The sequence below is a fragment of the Podarcis filfolensis genome, assembly GCF_964270895.1.
Source record: "Podarcis filfolensis genome assembly, chromosome: 8".
NCBI classification, from domain to species: domain Eukaryota; kingdom Metazoa; phylum Chordata; class Lepidosauria; order Squamata; family Lacertidae; genus Podarcis; species Podarcis filfolensis.
The window spans coordinates 3,921,311-3,945,624 of NC_139611.1; the positions used below are offsets into that span (position 1 = coordinate 3,921,311).

Below are 24,314 nucleotides of genomic sequence, written 5' to 3' on the forward strand. Positions count from 1 at the left end.
TGCCAGCTTCCTCTTAGACAACAAGGGGAAAAGGCAAACTTGCTATTTCCAGTGAAATCTTCTAGGTGGGTGTTATTCCCTTAATATGCTCATCCAGTCCAAATTCATTTTGATGAAAATTGCCTTTTCCCTCTCAGGTGAAGTCCTAGTTGCCTAAGAGGAGGTAATGTGAGTGAATTTTGTCTCCTGAAAAAGAGAGATGCATAGTCCATACAAATCCATTTGCTCCAGGTGAGAATGATTGAGGCCATAGGAGCCAACTCACAGGGGTCAAGGTCCCTTTGCCTCCCCAATAAAATATTTGAGGGGGCTCCCCCCCAAGTTTATGGGCATTGCCATTCAAATGGTGTGTGCACACCACATCTTGGGATTGATTACACAGGGCAGGGATTACCTGCCCACCCCATATTTTATTCAAGTTGGCACCCCTGCTTGAGGCATTTGTTCTTTGCAGATTCCAATAGGAATAGACCTCCTCCACACCTCCTGCAGCAGGAGCAAGCCAGCAGTAAATCACACTACACACTTTGGAGTTAACTCTTTATTAGCAAGAACAGGGTATGCACAGGCCTAACGAACACAGGAACTCATCCCTGGTGGGTCTTGCCTTATTGATCAGTTGCCAAGCCTAATGTTCCCCTCCTCCCCTATGTCTCCTCCTCCCCAGGGTTTTTTTCTGAGCAATTGGAGACTGTGCCTGCATGTCTGTCTTTGCTCCTCCTGCTTCATGCCTATTCTGGTTCTGAGAGACCATGGAGGAGGGGAGACACCTATGCCTCTTCCCTAGCCCGATTCACTGCTTTGTTTCTAATCAATGTACGTCCTGTAACTTCCTGCTAAAATCCTTTTACATCACAAATCTTCCAGTTTACTTCTTTTTTGCCTCACATTTGTTGTGCCCCTTCAGAAAGCAGTAATGTAATAACAGTAGGAAAGCATTGCAGAACAAATGGTCCAGTGTAAACCTAGCTCTAGTGTGTTGTATCAATGCCATGTTGCAGAATACACCTGCCACCCATATATATATATATATATATATATATATATATATATATATATACCCTACCTGGAGGGGCCCCATGGGTTCAACCTTTCCTTTTCTGTACATTTATGAACTTGGAGAACTTGAAGATTGGAGAACTGGGTGCAAGTTAACAAAATGAATTTCAACAGGGACAAATGTAAGTTTCTGCACTTAGGCAGGAAAAACCAGATGCACAAATATAGAATGGGGGACACCAGGCTTACTAAGAGTACATGTGAAAAGGATCTAGGGGTCATGGTGGACCACAAGCTTAACATGAGTCAACAGTGTAATTCAACAGCAGGAAAAAAAGTGAATGCTATCCTAGGCTGCATCAACAGAAGTCTAGTGCCCATATCAAGGGAAGTAATAGTACCACTGTATTCTGCCTGGGTCAAACCACACCTGGAATACTGTGTCCAGTTCTGGCCACCACAATTTAAGAAGGATGTTGACAAACTGGAATGTCTGCAGGAGAGGGCAACTAGGATGATCAAGGGTCTTGAAGCCAAGCCTTATGAGGAGCACTTGAAGCAGCTGTGTATGTTTAGCCTAGAAAAGAGGAGACTGAGAGGAGATATAATAGCCATCTTCAAATATCTAAAGCAGGCTTCCTCAAGGCCCTCCAGATGTTTTGAGACTACAATTCCCATCAACCCTGACCACTGGTCCTGCTAGCTAGGATGATGGGAGTTGTAGCCCCAAAACACCTGGAGGGCCGAGTTTGAGGAAGCCTGATCTTAAGGGCTGTTACATGGAAGATGGAGCAAGCTAGTTTTCTCCTGCTCTGGGAGGTAGGACTCAAACCAATGGGTTCAAGCTCCAAGAAAGGAGGTTCTGACTAAACATTTAGAAAAACTTTCTGACAGCAAGAGCTGTTGAGAGTGAAATGGTCTCCCTCGGGAGGTTGTAGACTATCCTTCCTTGGAGGTTTTTAAGCAGAGGTTGGATGGCCATCTGCCATGGATCCTTTAGCTGAGTTTCCTGCATTTCAGGAGGTTGGACTAGATGACCCTTGGAGTCCCTTCCAACTCTGTGATTCTATGATTCTATGTTGAAAAGCCCAGGTTGCAATACTGACTGCTGAAGGTACACACCTGCATTATGAGAAATGTTTGTTTATTACTGCTTTCTGCTTCGTGTTCTTTAACCAGTTCTGATTTGTTAGAGAACCTGACATATACATAAAAAATGGAATCTGAGTTTCTCATGCCTTTGCAGCATACTCAGTACTACCAATGCCTTGTTTCCTGCAGTGGAAAAGTCCAGGGGCAAATCTTGGTGGAGGGTGCCTTGCTTGGCATGCAGAAGGTGCCAGGCTAGCTGTAGAATCTCCAAGTTGGGCTCGGAAGGACCTCTGTCCCAGGACCCTCTGCAGTTACTGCCAGTTATGGGAAAGCTAAATAATCTATTGTTTAGGCCATCAGACTATGAAAGGCATCTAAATACACCTCCTCCCTGAAAGCCTTACCATGATTCATTTAAAAAATAAAAAGTAAAAAACAGGGAAAATAGGCTCTAAAACAGGCATTATTGCTCTGATAGGAGAAATAAATATCTAATGGCTTCACAATCATTTGTCATATTGCATTTTTAAATCTCTCCCTCCCTCTATCTATCTATCTCCCACAGCTAGATCATTCTTGCCATTCAGTTGCTATTTTCATTGTCCTTTCTTGCACATTTTAGGGAGGGCAGTGCTATGGGGCCCCTTAAAGCTGACATAGCTCAGGGCTTTAGCATTTTGCTGATTTAGCCACTCAGCAAATGACACTGAGCTTTAAGGATCATGGTCTGACTTGCTAGAAGGCAGCTTCTTATGTAACTATGAACCCAGGAAATATGTGCTGGTCGTTGAAACAGATTGAGCAAGGCAAAGAAAAACGTTGCACGGATAGAAGTAAATGAAAGACATCAGATTCAATTTATTGGAAGGCCAATCTCATTCCAGAGCGTATGCAAAACGCGAGAGACAAAAGTGCAAATAGGAAGATGTGGCTGTTCTAACACAGACTTTTTGCAACCATCTTCAACTGATACATTGTATTCACCTGCTGCTTGAAGATAATTCTGTGGCCTTCTAGTGGGAATTTTCCCATCAGGAAGGAACATAGCTAATACCATCCCAGACAGCCTCCAACGTAAAGCCCTTTGCTCTATGGAGCCATTCACATTCAGACATTTTTCTCTGGACATCTACACGTGAAGTGCAGAGCGCGTCACAAATTTGCGCCTGCCAGCAGAACCTGCATAAAAGTGTAGCTGAAACACTGTTGTGGTGGTGTCAACATTGAAATGCTAAACGCAGGCAACCCGGGAAAGTTCCAGAGGGCACAAAACACAACTTGATTTTTGTGTGCGCTTCACGGGGAGAGAAGCTGCCGGTCCTTCTCCCTCTGCGCCTATTTTGCCGGGCAGCGCCGACGCAGCGCCTTAAGGGCGCAAGGGAGCCCAGGGACCCGCCGCGCCGGGCCCTTTCACTGCTTTCACTTTTGCGGGGCGGAAGTGGGCGGGGCGCGCCGCTGCCGAGCCGAAAGAGAAAGTGGAGCGGCAGGTGCGGGAGGGGGCGAGGGGGCGAGGCGGCGGCGACCCAGGTCCCTTTCCCGGCTGGATGGAGGCGCGCCGCTGGCCGGCCTCCCCCGGAAAGGCGCGCCGGCGGAGCCATGGGCGGCGAGGGCTGGCGAGACTCGCTGGTCTGCTACTACTGCCTCAAGTTCGCGCTCTCGGCCTACGCCACCCTCTTCTCGGTAGGTGACTCGGCGCCGGGCTCCGGGCGGCTCTCGCCCTCCTCCTCCTCCTCCTCCTCCGCCGCCTCGTGGCTCCCCAGGGCCGGGCGGGGACCAAACCCAGCCCTTTGTCTCGGGCAGCCCGCTCCTCCATTGCAGCCTGCAGCTGTATAGGCGCCCCCCGCCGCCGCCGCCGCCTCTCAGCCCCCGGGGGTTTGGTTTCTGGACTCTGCATCTCCGAGCATCGTCTTTGCGGGCCTCCGGCGCCGCTGCTCCCCCCTCGGCCCCCGCCGTGTGGGAACGGAGGAAAAGAAGCGGCCTCGGACCGCCCGCAGCCAGTGCGTTCCCACGGCAGGCTTGGAAGCCGCGTTGATTTTCTCTGTTATTTAGAATTATATACTGTTGGGTTGTTTTGCAGACAAGAATAAAACGATAACATGATTGGTAGAAACGGTTAGCAGCCATTGGAAACATTTTTAAAAGATCAAAATCAGCAATAAACTGAAGCAGAAATATGTCCACGTTCTGTGTTATTGGCGAATTCCCCTCCTGGCATGAAGCTCCCTTTGGGCCAGTCACTCCCTGCCCACCTCACAGGGTTGTTGTGAGGATAAAATGGGGAGGAGGAGAATTAAGTATCACCAGTTTGAGCTCTTTATGAGAAAGATATAAACAGGAATGTTTTGGGCGGCTGCATTTACACGACATTAGCCACAATCCAGAAGGATCCTGTTGCTTCTTGGAAAATACGGCTGCCTGATGTGGTTTCTCCTCAAACCCCCCCCCCCAAAAAAAAACCCCAGGTGCAATCTAACTAGAAAACTGTATGTGGAATAAGCAGTACAGTGGTACCTCAGGTTAAGTACTTAATTTGTTCCGGAGGTCCGTTCTTAACCTGAAACTGTTCTTAACCTGAAGCACCACTTTAGCTAATGGGGCCTCCAGCTGCCGCCGCGCGATTTCTGTTCTCATCCTGAAGCAAAGTTCTTAACCCGAAGTAATATTTCTGGGTTAGCGGAGTCTGTAACCTGAAGCGTATGTAACCTGAGGTACCACTGTAATCTGAACATACCCTAACAGCTGTCCTGCTTATGCAGATGATAGCTTATTGAATAGGATTGGGGGGGCGGGCGTTGCAAGGCCAGGGGAACAAAAAAGCTCATGTGCACCCAGTGAATACTTGCCCACCCCTTCTCTGATGTGAACAGTGCCATGCAGATGTGGCTTGAAACACAGCAGGAGGAAATAACCTCCCTGCATTTCAAGATGCTGATGTGAACACCCCAAAGTGGACCACTGGGTGTGTTTAGCACAGCACTGTCCACGCTCGCCTGAAGTGGCGCTACTTCTATTCCAGCCCTCCCTGTGAAGTGTAGGCACCTTCTGCATGCTCTACCTCTGCATTCTGAATACGCTTCAAGTTAAGCATTTTCGGGTTGTGCTCCGCGGTGACCAGGAAGTAACGGAGTGCGTTACTTCCGGGTTTCTCTGCTTGTGCATGCGCAGACGCTCAAAATGATGTCATGCGCGGAAGCGGCGAAATGCCGCACACGCAGACGCACAGTTGTGTGTTACGTTCGCTTCAGGATGCAAACGGGGCTCCGGAATGGATCCCATTCACATCCAGAGGTACCACTGTACTGGTGTGTGCATATATTCCTGCAACTCAGGATAACCCTGCACGTCCACAAAAAATGTATTTTGTAATAAATGAGTTACTCTTTGATCTGCTGGCCACAGATTCACCCCCTCCACTAACACATTTTCCCAGCTCATTATAAGGAAAGCTGCTCATTTTTATTTTTATTTATTTAATGTATTTTCTAATTCGCCTTTCATCACCATGTGATATCAGAGAGGGTACCATAATAAAATGCACCAATGTAATCTCCAGTAAAAATGCAGTTTGGTCATGACTCAGATCTCCAGGTCCCCACACAGGTAAACAAAAAACCCCAGTCAAGGCTGGCAGGAAAAAGCTTAGACTGATTCTTAGGCAGTTGAGCCTCTGACTGAACATGTGTGCACTTGTGGGAGAACAGCCACACCTTGCCTAGGGAACTGTGATTAACGCAATGGTGTAACTACCAGTCCCTCTTCAGACAATACATAAATAACTTGTGGAATTTGCCGCCTTAAGCTGTGTTGATGGCCACTGGCTTAGAGAGCTTGAAAAAGTTTTAAAATTCATGGGGCTTTTTGCTAAAAGGAACTGTGTACAGGGGCAGTATCCTGAGTACCAGTTGTTGGGGAAGAACGACAGACTGGCTGAGAAAATCATGCCTAACTTTGTGTATGTTCAGACCATACTGCAACATTGAGTTTTGCTTCACGTAATGCAAATCAGAGTGGAGTCCCTAAGGTGGTTGGATGGTGTCTTGTACACCTCCTTCTGGCAACTGGAGCTATCAAAAGAAGGGAATTTTCTTTGCCAAAGATTTTGGTAAAGAAAGTCCAGGATCTAATTTGCACTCGAATTTTACCAAGGTTTATCCCCGGTCAGAGGTGGAGCTAGCTGCTCCCACACCTGGAGCAGCATGCACCCGGGGGCGGGGCTAGCTGCCTGTGGAGGTGGGGCAAGCGTCCCAGGGATGCGGGGGGCGCATCCCGCGGGGTACGCCGACCGCTGTGAGCCTCCTGGGGGTGCGCCAACAGCGGCAAGTGTTGGGGGCGGGGTGGTGATGTCACCCCACCTCGGGGATGGCACCTGGGGTGGACCACACCCACTGCACCCACCTTTCTCTGCCTCTGCCCCCGGTGTCAGTTTCAATGCCAGGGCAAAGGATAAAGGGCCTCTGATCAGGTGTGGAGTGCATTTTCCTCCTCACTGAACATAAGAAAGTAATCAAGCCAAGAGCCCATCTAGTCCAGCACCCTGTTCTCGTGGTGGCTAACCAGGTACCTGTGGAAACCCACAAGCAGGACCCAAGCACTGTCCCCTCTTGTGGTTTTGGAAGCATTACTTCCTCCATCTGTGGGAACAGAGCATAGTCATCCCGGCTTCAGCCACGGATAGCCCTTAAAGCCATTTAAGTTGGTGGCCATCCTGAGGGAGTGAGGTCTATAGTTTAACTCTGTGCTGCATGAAGGAGAACTTGGTTGTATCTGCCCTGAACTTCCCAACGTTCAGCTTTGTTGGATGTCCCCAATTTCTAATGTTGCAAGAGTGGGAGCAGAACTTTGCTCTCTCCACTTTCTCCATGCCATGCATAGTTTTAAAAACTTATTTCATGTCACCTCTTACTCACCTTTTCTCTAAAGTGTCCCAAATGCTTCAACCTTTCTTCATTGGGGAGTCTTTCCATCCTCTTCCTCCTTTTGGTTGCCCTTTGGTTGCCCTTTGCTGATGGCCCTACGGATGAGGGCTGCACATCAGGGATTCCAGATGGAGAAGGGTCATGGCTCCCCATAGGTTTGAGCCCCTCCAGCTGTTCCTCCATAAATCAAGAAGTAATCTGGACTATTCCATAAATTAACAAGGGAGCACTGGGCTAAAGCACTTGGCCTCTCCTTCTCCTTCTTTGGCGATCACTCGTAGCCGAGTAAGATTGTCTTCCATAAACACGGTTTTAACAATGAGTCTGTAAGTGACTGTGGAGCCCAGTTCTGGATCCACACGTCCTTCCACAGTGGGGACATCACATCTTCCTTTGTCTGATGGGTCTGGTAGGGCTGAAGAGGCAGGGAGGTGACTCTATCAAGAGGTGCTGAGCAAGCTTGTTTCCTTCAGAAGCTGTTGAGGCTCATCACCTCCTTGGCTTCTGGACTGGAAGGTGGACCTGCCCTCCCTGCTTTTTTCCTGCTAGTTTAACTGCCCCACCTTTGCAAGGTTGGTGTAATTCAGGCAGCCTGGTGCCCCCCAGATGCTTTGGATTACGACTCCCATTAACTCCAGCCACCATGGGTACAAATTGAGGAAGTGAGCATTTTGGAAGGCGGATAGGCTAGTCTTTCTCCCTGACCTGCTTGTCTCATGCAGATGAGCATAAGAGCACTAGAAGAGCCCACTCAGGCCAGTGCTCTGTTCCCACAGTCAACCAGATGCCCATGGGATGCCCACAAGTAGAGTGTATCCAAACACGCATTTGTTCCCCTGCAAACTGAAGTGGTTCAGTCCAGGCACAGAGGCGGCTTCACGCCTGCCGGCTGATCACTTCAGTTATAAATCAGTCCACTGCTGGTTGAGACTGTAAAAACTTTGGAGGTGAGCTGGTAGTGGTATGTAGAGTAACTGGTGTCGTGCCCTCCTTGTCAAGAAGGCCGCCTCTGAACATTTCTCTGTAAATTGCAAGTCTCTTGTTTCTTGCAAGAGTGAGGTATTCTTCGGAAGCTCGCTGTTCAGTAAAACCAGCTGTATGCCGTTATTCATGTCACTGCTTGATATGGATGGGTGACAAAGAAGCTTTTGTTAATAGTACAAAGCTTAATAGTATGACAGGCTTGTCTGCATGAACTTCATGAAAGGATGCGGGTAAGGAGTGGAACAGAAGCCTTTGAGTAAATGCTGTACTTCTTTGTGATCGCTCCTAATAATTCTACTTGTACCTTGAGCTTTAGTTGAATGTTGAAATCTGCTCCATGAGGAATGTATTGCCTCAAGAGAAAATTCTAGTCAGGTCCCATTCAGTCTTATTGAATCCTTTAGTAGAAGTAAATGAGAATGATGTTGTACCACGGATACATGGGCCTGTTTCACTGCCTGATTGGTTACCTGCAGAAGCTATCTGTACTTTGGAACGTGTCAAGGTGCCTTTTCTCTCTCAGCTGGCTTTGTAACATTCACATTCTGTGACTTCGTGAATAATGGCATGGATCTGCTTTATTGGACAAAGTGATTCTGAGGATTCAATGTGGTGAGAAACTGCAGCAGAGAAGTATTTAGAACCTAGGTGGCTAACTACAGCTGCTGCTGTTTAGTCGTTTAGTCGTGTCCGTCTCTTCGTGACCCCTGGACCAGAGCACGCCAGGCACTCCTGTCTTCCACTGCCTCCCGCAGTTTGGTCAAACTCATGCTGGTAGCTTCAAGAACACCATCCAACCATCTCATCCTCTGTCGTCCCCTTCTCCTTGTGCCCTCCATCTTTCCCAACATCAGGGTCTTTTTCAGGGAGTCTTCTCATGAGGTAGCCAAAGTATTGGAGCCTCAGCTTCAGGATCTGTCCTTCCAGTGAGAACTCAGTGCTGGTTTCCCTAAGAATGGATAGGTTTGATCTTCTTGCCATCCATGCGACTCTCAAGAGTCTCCTCCAGCACCATAATTCAAAGGCATCAATTCTTCGGCGATCGGCCTTCTTTATGGTCCAGCTCTCACTTCCATACATAACTACTGGGAAAACCATAGCTTTAACTATACGGACCTTTGTCGGCAAGGTGATGTCTCTGCTTTTTAAGATGCTGTCTAGGTTTGTCATTGCTTTTCTCCCAAGAAGCAGGCGTCTTTTAATTTCATGACTGCTGTCACCATCTGCAGTGATCGTGGAGCCCAAGAAAGTAAAATCTCTCACTGCCTCCATTTCTTCCCCTTCTGTTTGCCAGGAGGTGATGGGCCCAGTGGCCATGATCTTCGTTTTTTTGATGTTGAGCTTCAGACCATATTTTGCGCTCTCCTCTTTCACCCTCATTAAAATGTTCTTTAATTCCTCCTCACTTTCTGCCATCAAGGTTGTGTCATCTGCATATCTGAGGTTGTTGATATTTCTTCCAGCAATCTTAATTCCGGCTAGGGATTCATCCAGCCCAGCCTTTCGCATGATGAATTCTGCATATAAGTTAAATAAGCAGGGAGACAATATACAGCCTTGTCGTACTCCTTTCCCAATTTTGAACCAATCAGTTGTTCCATACTGCTGCTGGCCACTGTTCAAAAAGCAACAATCTAAAAGTGGGCATCACCAAAGTGTCTTTGTCCACCCTGTGTCCACTGTCTCTAGCATCCACACATGTAGGCACAAACCCCACACGTGTGTGTACACATGCTCACCACATAATGGCAGAATGCTGTATTAGCTCTCACAGAAAACAGAGATGCCAATTGAACAAACATCTGTTTTACTGCAGATTATCAAACACTGGCATGGAATAGCATTAAGGGAAGAAAGTTCCACATAAGCCTCTGATCATGTAAACATGCTCTCTGTTCCGCAGGTGGTTTGCACAGTGGTTTTGAGCAGTTCAGCATGGTCAGTGGGGCACTGTTGCACAGAGAACTTCATTTGCATTCTGTTACCTTGGAATTTCATTTTCCTGGTGATTGTTGTGTGTGTGTGTGTGTGTGTGTGCAGTTGACAGGACAGTGAAAAGGATCTTTTCGGAGGATGCGATGGGTTTTTTGCTTCCCTCTTCTGTTTAAATATAATAAACACAACCAGCAGAAAGTGAAATTCTACACTATATAAATTTAATCAATTAGTAAGCATCTATAGTGTGAATATTAGGCAAAATATAATTTAGCATTCTGAAACTTTCAATCCATAATGCCTATAAGTGGACCAGCGATCCCAATGGACATTAACATTGTTTACATCTCATAGAATCACCCTAATTATCATAGGTACTTTCAGTAATGGCTTTCTTCCCTAAAAGCTCTATGTACTTAAGATGCTTATCCATCCAGCAAACCTGTAGGTCAGCGTCGTCATCACCCTCTGTAGAGTTGAGGCCGAGATGGTTTGCAGTGCTTGAGGCCACCAGTGAATGGACTTGTGTGTAAGTCCATTTGTTTTCTATAACTCCCCATTGGAATTTCCCAACAGCTCAGAAGAAGAAGAAGAAGAGTTTGGATTTGATATCCCGCCTTTCACTCCCTTTAAGGAGTCTCAAAGTGGCTAACATTCTCCTTTCCCTTCGTCCCCCACAACAAACACTCTGTGAGGTGAGTGGGGCTGAGAGACTTCAGAGAAGTGTGACTGACCCAAGGTCACCCAGCAGCTGCATGTGGAGGAGCGGAGACGCGAACCCGGTTCCCCAGATTACGAGTCTACCGCTCTTAACCACTACACCACACTGGCTCTCCACACTGGCTGCACCACACTGGCTCAGGAGCTTTCCTAGCTGTGGCACCAGCTCTGTTTTTACCTCTGTTTCACGTTTGTCATTCAAACCACCAGTCAAGAAATAGCCAAGTGTGTGTTAGCCAAAACTTCACGGCCATGGTTGTGCAATAGGCAAACCAAGGTGGGCAAGATCTGCTCAGCAGCTTCTGTGGGTGGTGCAGGATTCTGGTTACAACAAGTGGTTTGTCAGGGTCCAGGTTACATTGTGGAGGTAACCAGGAGCCACAGATAGGGATCGGGAACATCAAGCAGAGTCAAATGTTGGTCAAGTGCACCATATTTAACAAACAAGTCTCTGTAGCTGCGATATTACCTAAAACCCACACAGCTTGTTCATGGAGGTGCACCTGTGAAGAAGCCAGCAGTCAATGTTCCGCTATCTACTACAGCTGGTGTCTGTTCAGATGTGCCAGAGGCAACGCTGGCTAGTGCCCAAGCAGATTCATATTGATTCTCTATCCCAGCAAACCCAGCATGAAAAATGCTTTAAAGCTGTCTGCCTTGCTGGGGTGTGTGTGTGTGTCAGCACGCTGGCTCTGTAAGGCTGGGGATGCTCGTGCAGGGGCAGTTCCAAAGGGGCAGTTTGTGTATATGTATATGCGTTTCTGCATATATGGCATATATGGTTCTTGGACAGAACCGTTGCCTAAGATGTGACTGTGCTGTACGATTGCTAACTGGTGTGGCAATGTGGAAGGCTGGACTTAAGACTGGAAGAATGAGAAATTGAAAATTACATATTTGCTCATCCCTAAGAAGGGGTAAGGTTTTATTCAGGGTGGATAAAAATCAATGATTTTTTAGAAAAAATAAAATAAAAAAAATCGGATTTTTTTATTTAAATCAGATTTTTTAAAATTTAAATTGGATTTTTAAAATAAAATGCTTTTGGAGGGAAAATCTTTCTAAAGATAGTTTTCTATTAAAGTTACATTATACTCCAAAGGCTATTCATCAGGAAAAAAGGATTTCTTTTACGTTTTTCATGTGTGCTAAAACTCGGTCTAAGGTTTGTTTGTTTTTTTTTAAAAAAACGTTTAACCACATCAGTTAACAAATATGGATACATATGCTATAATGTTTTTGTTTTTGTTAAATAAATTGTTTATATTGTTATTAAGGAAGTGATTATTTTTCTCCTGCCAACAAAGTACAGCAGAAAAGTTGTCCAAATACAAAGAGTTAACTTATTAAACCTTACAATAATTTCATAATTATCTGTCTATGTATTTCTAACAGTATAGCCAAATCAGTAATTTTTGATATAACTGTAGAAACTACTCTGAAAATTCATTATTCCAAAAATGAAACCTTGATCTGGTTGTAAATATTAAGATTACACCAACAAGAATGAGTCTTTCTGTAAAAAAAGAAAGACAAAGATTTAAATCAAGTCTTACTGACTAGTGATTTAAATTGTGATTTAAATTGATTTGATTTAAATCAAATCCACCCTGGTTTTATTATTATTATTAAGGAGGAGAGGAATGACCCCATGCAGGCGCTGTGGGAAGGAACTTGCTTGCTTTCTCCTCTTCACAGATGACTGTTGCTGATTATTATATAATGCTGCTTAATTCTTGGGTTAGGGTTAGGAAAACTTTGGGCAGGCCTGTAGCGTTCAAGAAGAGGACTTTCCTGTGAGGCAATGGATCCACTTGTGCTTGCGGGCAACTTTAAGCTGCAGCATTTCCAATGAGTGGAGATGCCTGGAGAGCAAACCCTCCTGCCCCTTGTCTTAATTGCTGCTGCTTGAAAGCAAGGAAGGTGGCTAAAGAGCTTGTGAGCGGTTGTCAGGAAAGGCTTTTAAAAAACCATTTGAGATTGCCAGAGTTAAATACTGAGGGTGAGGGAGAATGCATGTGTGCACATGTGTATTCAGAAAGAAATAGAGGCAATCCATCAAACTGGGAAGCTGAGAACGTGGATAGCTCACTTCACTACCCCCAGCCCTGGTCCCATCTGTACAGAGCTCTGCAAGGTTGGTTTGCATTTCCTTCAGGAATGCAGCAAAGTATCTGTAGTGGCTGCATATGTGTTGTGTTGTGGCCTAGAGACTGAACTGTGAACCAGGAAGTTGCTTGGAATGGAAGGTAACTGGAGCAAAAGGCATTTGAACATAATTCTACTCTTAACAGCTGTATCAGCTACATATGAGCTACTGCATTGTGTTAGCTCTATTGATATTAATGGTCGGAAGCCATCAAGCTGTTGTTTCCCCACTGACCTATGAGGCAGGCAGAAATTCAGCAGATACAGCTCTTGTTTCTGACCTTGAGGCAGAAAAGCTTCACCTGCTGAATCAGCTGCTTGCCATGCAGCTAACTAAGAGCAAGGACCCCGACAGCAAAAAAAAATCCATCTTATCTTCTCTTCTTTACTCCTCTTCTCCATCCCTGGCACACAATGCTTGGTTATCATGCATTTAAAATGGTATGTACAGTTTAATTTTTCTTGAGTGATTTTCAATAGCAACTGTGAAGTTTGGGTTAGTCAACTTTTTAGTGACTTTAACAGTGTTTTTTAAAAAATGTTCGTATGATTCTGAATTCTGGGCTTTTGGATAAGCCTTACAGTTGTGTTTTATTTTTATTTATAAAATTATTTATGTGCCAGCGTTGGGTGGGCATAGGCTCCTAAGATGGCTGTCAATATCATAGAAACACAACAGATACAATCAAAACTTGAGAACGACAAGCAGCAACATCAACAGCTCAGGTTGCTAAACAGGATGGCTTTCCAGAACCAGGTAGATGTTGATTGGTTAATTCCATAGACGTTGCCATTTTGCGACAAGGGAAATTGAAACCTGCTGCAGGCCTGCATCTTGTCATGAATGTGATATATCTCCTGCCTTGGAAGGCTGCTGCAACTTCTGTTCGCAATACATAAAAGAAGATCTCTGTGCAACTGCTGTGCAATTATGGAGGGTTTACTGGCAAACTTTTATGAGGAGTAGTATAATGGAGTGTGTGCCGGGAGAAGCAACATCTTCCAAATCGTTCTTCTGACAGCCGAGCACTAATTAAATTCACATCGTAGAAAAGTTCCGCTGTAGAAAATCTAAGGCAGGGAGGAGGTTTGTGGGAAACGAAGCAAGCCAGCCCCAGCTATGAGCTTCAGAGTCATTTTCTTCTCATTGTGTTTTCATTTGGCCCTCCCTCCAAGGTGCTTCAGAGTGGATGGGTTGGGGCTCCCAGTCAGTCTTGCCTTCACAATGACCCTGCACAGGAAATGTGGCTGAGTGGGCCTGTCTGTCCCAAGGCCACATAGTGAGCTTCGTGGCTGAGGTGAGATATGATCCTGGGACCCCCTGGCCCACGTTGAATACCCCAGCCTAGACATCCACAATCGGAAGTGGAGGCTGCCTTGCCCCAAGGTCACCAGAGCCCCATGCCATTTGGTCTGGACTGAGCCATTAAGTCTTTCCATTTGCTTTTCAGTTACAGATAGGTAGCCGTGTTGGTCTGCCATAGTCAAAACAAAAAAAAATTTTTTTTTTCCTTCCAGTAGCACCTTAAAGACCAACTAAGTTAGTTCTTGGTATGAGCTTTCGTGTGCATGCACACTTCTTAAGAAGTGTGCATGCACACGAAAGCTCATACCAAGAACTAACTCATTTGCTTTTCCTCGTCCAACCCAAAGCAGCCACCAGATTGAATGCTTAGTGGAGATTGAAATTGAAATTGAAATACTTTATTGTCACTTGTACAACTTGTATACAGTGAGATTACACAAGCACCCCCCACTCAGCTCTCTTAGTCTTAATTCCCCTCATTTACGCACCCACCAAACCCGAAAGTCAGTTGCCCTATTGTTATCTTTTCATTTAGCAGCCTAGCAGCCCACGGAGAGAAGCTGTTCTTTACCCTGTTGGTGCGACTAATCCTGCTTCTATATCTTCTGCCTGAGGGCAGGAGATCAAGAAAGTGCCGGCCAGGGTGTGAATCATCCCTGAGAATTTTCCTCACTCTCCTGAGGCAACGTTCTTCCGCTATTTCATCCAGCGGATTCACGGGACAGCCCATAATATCCTGTGCTGTATTCATCACCCTCTGTAAGCACTTCCTATCAGTTGGTGTCAAACCAGCATACCACACTGTGATGCAGTATGAAAGGACACCTTCTATTGTGGACCGGTAGAAGGAGACCATCAAATGTTGATTGACATCATTCTTCCGCAATACTCTGAGGAGATGGAGTCTCTGTTGGGCTTTCTTAACTACCTGGGTTGTATTTATTTTCCAAGTAAGGTCTTCACTGAGCTAAACTCCTAGTAATTTCCTCCTCCAACCCAAAGCAGCCACCAGATTGGACGCCTAGTGGATATGTGGCAGATAGGTGGCCTCTCCATCCTGGCAGCAGCACCCACCCTCAAGCCTAGCATGGGTCCGAGTTACAGCCATTGTGTTTGCCTGAACACCCGGCAGCTTAAAGTGGGTGGCGGTTTGGGGCCATGTCTCCCCAACACGTCTGCATGTCAAGAGTCATCTTCAGACCTTTGCATATTTAGCACAGAAGTCTGCAGGGGCTTCTAGGCACATTTGGCATGTAGAAGCTTCCCTGTGGTTCCTGACGTTGAGGAGGCTTCATGGTTCATTTTGTGCTGAACAGGTAAAGAGATATTTCCATGCACAAGGGAATTTGAATCATAGAATTGTGGAGACCACAAGGGCCATTTAGTCCCACCTCCTGCAGGCAGATGGCCATCCAATTTCTGCTTAAAAACTTCCAATGAAGAAAAATCCACCACCTTCCAAGGAAGCTTGTTCCACTGTCAAACAGCTTTTACGATCAGAAAGTTCTTCCTAATGTTTGGTAGGAATTTCCTTTCTTGTAATTTGAATCCATTGTGTAATGGGAATTGGGGTTGCTTGTGCATAAATTCCAAACTGCTCCCAGCTGTTGGTGTAGCTAAACCTTTCCCTGATTTGACAGCCCTTACAAGGCGACTGTCTCAGTCACTGGCAGAATCCGTCAGTGGGCGTTCCCTGAACTTCTTCCAACATAAAAGCTGTTTGACGCCAAGTCTCCGCCTAGCCTCCCTGCGCAGAAGTCTCCTGCGCAGAGTGGGCGTGGCCAGCGGAGGTCCTGGGCTCTCCCCGCTGGTCCCTGTGGAAGAGTCTTGGAGCCCTCTCTCCGAAGACCTTCCCTGCTCCCCTTCCTTCCTGGTGTCACGCCGATTTCCTTCCCCAAGGGAAGTGTTCTCTCTCTCCCTGCTGGTCCCTTCTCCTGCATCGTTGGAGAGCCCTACCCCCACTCTTGGCTCCGATGTCAGTTCCCTGACACATTGGTTTGGGTCCTACCATCTGCAGCATCAGAGAACAAGCATGCTCCATCTTCCATGGGACAGCCCTTTAGATATTTGAAGAGGGCTATCATACTCCATCTTCTCCAGGCTAAACATCCCTAACTCCCTCAGGCGCTCCTCATGAGGCTTGGTTTCCATACCCTTTATCAACTTGGTTGCGTTATTGGGCTGGGCGATACCTGGTTTTCAGTATCACGATATATCACCAGATAAACGTCACAATATTTCGATATATCATGAGGTTTGAAATAAGGCTGGAACTATGTAGAGGTGAATGTGGTAATGCCCTGGCAACTGCTCCGGGTCTAACTAAAACCTCTGTAGGAGCTTAGAACTGGTTTACACATGCAGCAGACTAGGGTGCTAGGGTGGTCTGTGTCAGGTGAGAAGGGAGAATAAACTTTTGCCATACATGGTTTTTTTTGGGGGGGTTTTAAGCCTTGCAGGTAGAAAGGTAGTTTTTAACCCAGCCTCTTCCATTCTGTGTTAGATCTCCACTTGCAGGTAGTTCATATCTTGTTCTTCTTAAGGGGAATGTAAAAAAAATGTAACTTTGCCCATCTTCCACCTTCAGATTTAATTGGTGCAACTTTTTAGAATATATTGTGCTGCAGTTTATATAGATGAGGGCTCAGAGTTCTGAAGGAGGCATTTTTGGGCCTACTTCTTTCAGCAGATCAGGCTGATCCAATGCTTCTGAACTTGCCTGCAGATTAGAATGCAGCTCCCAGCCAGATTTTGCACTTACCTGGATTTGCCGTGCACTTTTGGTGTGCAAAAAGGATGCACACAAATGTATATTTCACATACACTTGTATGTGAAATGTGAAATGGGCTGGGTGTATGTGTATTCAAAATGCATACAAGTTAGATGTAGACTTTCTTTCTTTCTTTCTTTCTTTCTTTCTTTCTTTCTTTCTTTCTTTCTTTCTTGTCCTTTAAAATAAAACTTGCACAGAACAGATGTAAGGCAGAGCACCAGCAAGGCTGAAATGGGATGGAGTTTCTGCGCAGCCACAGTCATTGCAGAGACAAGAGTCACATACCACATCCCAAGGTGTTTTAGTCTAGAGAAAACATCGAGATGCAGAGCATGGTGTCTGGTAGCCAAAATGAGAGAGAGAGAGAGAAAGAAAGAAAGAAAGCGAAAGCTGCCCATTTAATTAGGCATGGCCAGTTAATTGCTGCTGCTTGGTCAAAATAACTGACCTTTAAAAAATGGAATTAATCTGGCATCTGCTGGGCCGAAGACCATTTCATCCTTCCCTGTGGTATGTTATGTCGCTAATTGCTAACTATGATTTACTTAGCTGGCTTGTACTTGAATTAAAACACAGCAGATGTGTGCAGTGCAGCAGAGTAAGGCACATTTCTCTTCAGAATGCGCCACGCAGGGATGTTCTTGTGCTCCTGTATTATAGAATCATAGAATAGAATCATAGAGTTGGAAGAGACCACAAGGGCCATCGAGTCCAACCCCCTGCCAAGCAGGAAACACCATCAGAGCACTCCTGACATATGGTTGTCAAGCCTCTGCTTAAAGACCTCCAAAGAAGGAGACTCCACCACACTCCTTGGCAGCAAATTCCACTGTCGAACAGCTCTTACTGTCAGGAAGTTCTTCCTAATGTTTAGGTGGAATCTTCTTTCTTGTAGTTTGGAACCATTGCTCCGTGTCCGCTTCTCTGGAGCAGCAGAAAACAACCTTTCTCCCTCCTCTATGTGACATGCTTTTATATATTTGAACATGGCTATCATATCACCCCTTAACCTCCTCTTCTCCAGGCTAAACATGCCCAGCTCCCTTAGCCGTTCCTCAAAAGGCATCATTTCCAGGCCTTTGACCATTTTGGTTGCCCTCCTCTGGACACGTTCCAGTTTGTCAGTGTCCTTCTTGAACTGTGGTGCCCAGAACTGGACACAGTACTCCAGGTGAGGTCTGACCAGAGCAGAATACAGTGGCACTATTACTTCCCTTGGCAAGGCTGACTTAGAGTACAATCATGGCAGTGAATGCCTTCATTTTCTGGCACCTAATGTCTCTGAAAGATTCTTCTACAGAATTCCAGCTTATCTGTCTTTCTACACCCCTTGCAAGCCATTTCTAGCCAGGCGGGTAAACGTCATGGGTGTAGCCGGGGGGGGGGCAGGGAGCAGTTGCCACCCTAAATAAATCAAAATCAATACAAAACTGAGGTTCTGTCCCCTCCAACAAAAATCCTGGCTACGCCTATGGTAAACATCCTGTTTGCCTTTATTGCAGTGGTTCTGAAAGTGGGCTGTAGCGCCCTCTGGGGAGCATTGGGATTGCCTAGGGGGGTGCTAGGAGTCGGCCTGGGCTATGTGCTGGCTGGGCCTGATGGGAGTTGTAGTCCAACAACGTCTAGAGGGCACCACATTGGCAAAGGCTGCTCTGCTGGTTCAGTTTCTTGTGAACAGAGAATACCAGAGATTTGTGGTGTTTTCATTTACCAGCAGAGGTGTTGAGTAAGCCTCCCACCCTTATTCTCAGGAATACAGGAAGTTGCCTTAGTCAATCTCAGTATTGTCTACACAGCACAAAGCTTCCAACATTTCTCCAATGAAAATAGGGACGTCCGAAGGAAAAGCGGGACATTCCGGGGTGGCTTCTGTAAATCTGGGACTGTTCCTGGAAGTTAGGGACACCTGGAGGGTCTGTACTGGCTAGCTGGAGTTCTCCTGGTTTCTCCCAGCCCCACCTGAAGATGCTGGGGGTTAAATCTAGGGCCTTTCGTAGACAGAACAGATTCTCTCTCACTGCAGACACAGCTTGTAAAAAAAACCCCTCTTATTTCTTCACTGGCCAGAACTCCATTGTCAAACTGTTTCTTCTTGAAAGGCTGAACTGATAGTGAGGTGGGACTAGTCCTACTTGGCTACTTGCCTCTGTGGTTGCATCCAGACAACTGATTCATCCACTTTTGTTTGCACAAAATGTCTGAAGAGGTTAAAATACACCCACTGTTTTATTGAGTATACATCCTGGTTTGTTTTATGGTGAGCTTCGTGTCCAGCCATTATCACCCCACACTTTCCAGTGCACTTTTCTGTCACTCTCCTTCCTGCAAAATGTTTTGTTTTGTTTGCTTTTGGAAGCAGGTTGGTTGTGCAAGATCAAATCCACTTCAATTGCACAATGTGCATTTGTGGGTCCCCTCTGCAAATACTGACAGCCTACAAGTGTCCTGTGAGCCTCTGATAGCTAATCTGGTGACAGACACATGTTCACAAAGCCTTTATTGGTGTTGACCTTCCTGGAGCAGATGATGTTCCAGGCCTTGTGAAATTGAACAGGTTTGTTAGAAATACTAGCCAAATTGTATACAAGATGCTGAGGGAATGTTGGAATTTACTTTGAGGTTCTTTCTTGCTTTGTTTGTTTCTTTGCTGGATTTAGATGGCTGAAAGGCAACCCATTTGCCCTTCTTCATTACCACAGTTCAGAGATGATAGACACAAAGTACATGGTTTTTTGACAGTGCACGGCACTTCAGAGCAAATTGCCAGTTTCAGTCAGATGTATGCAAGTGAAGGAGGCCAATTGTCGTCCATCAACTTAATCGCTATTGGGATGAGAGTCGAGAGCAAATGCTGTAGATGTAGCAAATGGAGAAAAGTCTTCCTCCAATGCTCCTGCCTTGAGAATCTTTTTATCCAAACTTCTCTCTCTCTCTCTCTCTCTCTCTCTCTCTCTCTCTCTCTCTCTCTCTCTGTGTGTGTGTGTGGATGTGATGAATTAATCAATTTGTACCTACTTGAGCTTCATTTCAATTGAAGATGAGAAGAAAAGTGTAGTTAAGGTTGAGCTAAAGAAAGCAAGGAAGTAGTGACATTTCAGAAGGTGCAATGAGGAAGAGAGAGGTGGTGCAATCCAGGTGCACTGGGAAGAGAGTTCTAGCTTATCCATGAAGGTCTGGTATTCACCCCAGACACCCCCAGCCCAGTTGCTCTTCTAGCTTCCTGGCCATCTCAAGAACACCCCACATGTTGCCTTCTGAGAGCCAAAATCAATTGATAGTATCTGCCCACCAGAAGAAAATCCCTTTGCCCCCTTATGGCACCATAGTCTTCTTATACGGGCTTGGTGCTCATGAGTGTACCTACAGAGCTACTCCTCTGTGAGCACTATGAGCCTAGCAGGGCAACTAGAGGGTGGTGGTGGGGTATTGTGCATCCCAGCATTCCTCCCAGGGCTTCCACAGCCAGCCACAAAAAGATCCAAAAGCCAAGTTCTGTGGAGCAGTTGCTAGTTCCAGTGCTAAACACTCAAGGAAGAGTTCAGAGATCACTGAGGTGGAAACTTAGAACTGTGATTGTTAAGGAGGTTTTAATTGTTGCTCAGTTTTCCTATGTGAACTTCTTTGAGAACTACTTCTTGAACAGAAATTTGTGGAACTTGCATTCTTTCCATCTACTATGCCTTTGAGAAAAGTGGACAAATATCTGAAGTTCCTAAACACGTCTCCAATGCTACCATGCGTCTCAAAACTGGATTTGTAAGAATTGAGGCCAGAGTATGGATCACCACACTAAATTACTGGCTAAGACTATGCTTCGTCCCGTGTGGCCTTGCTCCCTTAAATATTAAGGACGGTTTCCAAGTGACATGTAAATGCACAGTGATAAAGATTATGACAACCCTAGGCTTCACCTTGCAGATCCTACTCAACATGGGGTATGATGAAGCCAAAAAAATCATCTTGGCAGCTATGACATGCAACTTCCCTAACATCTGGGAGCCAGGTGATGGGTACAAACCAGGCAAGCCATCATCTACTCCCTGAGTGTGCATCTGATTCACTGCTGTGGGAAGCAGAGTGTTGGATCAAATGCATCCTTGAGGGTGACTGTGCCAGGCTTTAGAACAGCCTTCCCCAACCTGGTGTCCTCCAGAAGTTTTGGACTCTCTCTTCCCATCTGCCCCAGCCAGCATCTGGAGGGCACCAGGGAAGGCTGCATTAGAGCATCTTCCTGATAATTCAGGCTAGGACAAATGGGTAAGGCATGTGAGAGACAATTTTTCCACCTTCAGTTGGTGCCAACATACAGGGGTAGATTTAAGCAGACTTGACAGATGTGCAGGCAACACATCAGATTGTAACAAATTGCTTCAAAATATGCCTTATTCAAGTCAAGAGAGGCCTGTTATTCCTATAATGGTGGCTATGGTAGAATTATTCTTGTAAAGAACATTTTATCAAAGACCAGCTTGATGTGTATGATCTCAGAGGAGTCAATTCCATCCATTCCAAGTTTTCAGACAATCTTCCTTTTGTATTCTTGCTAATGAACAATTGTAGTTCCATGCCTTTAACTGAAATGGGATAATGTTGGTGCTCCCAATGCAGAGCTTATCATAGAGCTCTCTCCAAGGTGCCCATCCCCAAGCAGGCCGTGTGAGTGTTTTGCAAGCACCTCACATTGTTTGCACTCCACTTAATATTTCCCAAATTCAAAAAGTTCTCTCATTGCTGTAAGTGACTGAGGGTGTTCCAGCACTACCTTTGCAACTCTGGCACTCCAGGCTTCAAGCCATTACAAATTTGAGGGTTTCGGCAAGGGAGACAGAATAAGCCAGAAAAAGGGACGGAATGAAAAATGTGTCACACATTGCTGATGAAGCGGGTGTCTGTCCTGAGTGCCAGTTGCAATATCCAGGAGCTGGGGATGTCCTGCCATCTCTTAAACTGGGCAACAATTTTTGCTTTGCTTTTGAGAACTGGGCAGCAGGCGAGCTGTGAATATGCCATGAATAAGAGTAATGTCTGTAGCCTTTTGGTAGCTAATTAACTGTTCTTTGTTCATCTCATTTTTATTATTAACACAATTGCTTCATTAACCTTCTGGTTCATCCTTTTAAAATATTTTGTTTCCAGCATTGCTGGAACTCTTCCATGCTCAATGTTGCAGCTCCAGTAGGTCACGCAAAGTGTTGAACAAAAAGCTAGTACAGATGCACATTAAGGCTGCAGGGTTGTTTGGGCGGGTGGGCAGGTTCTTGCTGTGCAGTGTGACTCAGGTTTTACAGGAGAAAGTCCCAGTGCAAATTACGTTGAATGAGGTCTCTCTCTCTCTGCTGCCTCCTCTACTCCTGCAGCTGCTTGCCTTAAACAGCCGCTTTCTGGAGCCTCCCTTGCTGGGCTGATACCATTGGGAAGGGGGCTTCATCAGTACTGTGGGGGAAAGGATTAACACCCCCTTTCCCATGCATAATGGCATCAGCCCTAATTGGGTATCCCTGTTTAGAAGTGGGGCAAAGCCTAGAGGCATTTAATGGAACTGTGCATCCAGCTTGACCCAAAAGATGCTTTGGTACCTAGAAATTCCCGAGTGAGGCACTTTCCTCCTCCTGTGCCCCTCCATTTTGTTTTCCAGGTGGCCAAGCTAAAAATGACTTTGATTCCAGATAGTTCCCGGTAGCCCATCCCAGCCAAATCTCCATTGTCAGCCCCTGTAGCTTCGAGTTTCAGCCACACAGTCTCTAGCATTTAAAATATTAATTCATGCAACCTGGGGGGGGGGGGGAAGCTTTCCAACATCTCCCCGAGATTCCCAAACAGACTGAGAGTGCCGAGGCAACTCAGTGACACTTCAGGCCTTTTCTGCAACACCAGCTGCTTGTGGTGCTGAGGCAAAGGGCAAAGCAGCTGCCATCTTGTACCCCTGTAGCAGCCATGCTGGCAGGTGGGTACAAGGGAACCTGCATCGTCTCCGCAGTGGGACCAGGGTTCAGCATGCCTAGTGGGTCACATGGGCACCTGCTTACTCCTCTCTTCATGATGTTTCTGAACCAGGGTGGATAAAAATCAATGATTTAAAAAAGTATATTAAAAAATCAGATTTTTTAATTTAAATCAGATTTCTTTTATTTAAATTGGATTTTTAAAATAAAATGCTTTTGGAGGGAAAATCTTTCTAAAGATAGTTTTCTATTTAAGTTACATTATAGTCCAAAGGCTATTCATCGGGAAATAAGGATTTGTTTTACGTTTTTCATGTGTGCTAAAACTCAAAGTTTTTTGTTGTTTAAAAACCGTTTAACCACATCAGTTAACAAACATGGATACATATGCTATAATGTTATTGTTTTAGTTAAATAAATTGTTTAAATTGTTATTAAGGGAATAATTATTTTTCTCCTTCAATAAAGTACAGCAGAAAAGTTGTCCAAATACAAACAGTTAACTTATTAAACCTTACAGTAATTTCATAATTATCTGTCTGTATTTCTAATAGTATAACCAAATCAGTAATTTTTGATATAACTGTAAAAACTACTCTGAAAATATATTATTTCAAAAATGAAACCTTGATCTGTTGTAAATATTAAGATTATACCAACAAGAACGAGTCTTTCTGTAAAAAAAAGAAAAGAAAAAGATTTAAATCAAGTCTTACTGACTAGTGATTTAAATCAAATCCACCCTGTTCTGAACCCTTTCTCTGCCTCCCTCTCTTGCTCTGTTTAGGCAGGTCAGGATGTAAGAGGATGTGGAACTGCGCTGGGCAGCAAGAACAGCGAACTTGGCGATTTTGTCTTGGCTCCAGAACATGTACAGTTATGGGTTCCTCACCTCAAAATGGATATTGTAGAGTTGGACAGAGGCAGATTTAGGGGACCATGACTGGTTTGGTCACAACAATGATTTAGAATGGAGCGTGAGATGCAGGGAGACCTAATTATGGCATCACACAGGGGGCGCTGAAACCTGAGACCCCAAGGTCTGCCACTGAGTTGGAAAAGGTTTGGAAAAGAGCAACCAAATGATCAAGAAGGTGGAAAGACTCCCCTATGAGGAAGGGTTGTAGCGTTTTTGGTTTTTAGGTTTAAAGCCAAGGTGAATAAGGCAGCATGATAGAAGTTTATAAAATGATGCAGACAGAGCAAAGGTCTTCCTCCTCTCTCATAATGCTAGAAATCCAATGAAGGTGAATGTTGGAAGATTTGGGACAGATAAAATAGACCCTATGGAACTATGGAACTCACTTCCACAGGAGGCAGTGATGACCACCAACTTAGATGACTTTAAAAGAGGATTAGACAAGCCTATGGAGGGCAAAGCTATCGATGGCTACGAGCCACAGTGGCTCTGCTCTGCCTCCACAGTCAGACGCAGCGATGGCCTGATCCTGCAGACTCTTCTGCTGTTCTTAATGGCATTCACTCCCGAAGCCCTGCC

General features: G+C 45.5%; 1 protein-coding gene across 3 annotated transcripts in view; it reads left to right on the forward strand.

Annotated features, from left to right (window-relative positions):
* Positions 1-3,578: 3,578 nt before the first annotated feature.
* The window catches only part of LOC310769830 (tetraspanin-15-like), a 98,873-nt gene continuing 78,137 nt past the window's right edge, over positions 3,579-24,314 (forward strand). The window contains exon 1 of one of the 3 annotated variants that reach the window (XM_083629641.1): positions 3,579-3,771. In XM_083629641.1, the coding sequence (XP_083485767.1) occupies positions 3,688-3,771 (84 nt within the window). In that variant the 5' untranslated portion in view covers positions 3,579-3,687. The remainder of the gene's footprint in view (positions 3,772-24,314) is intronic. The other 2 variants (XM_083629640.1, XM_083629639.1) reach the window with 2 other exon arrangements.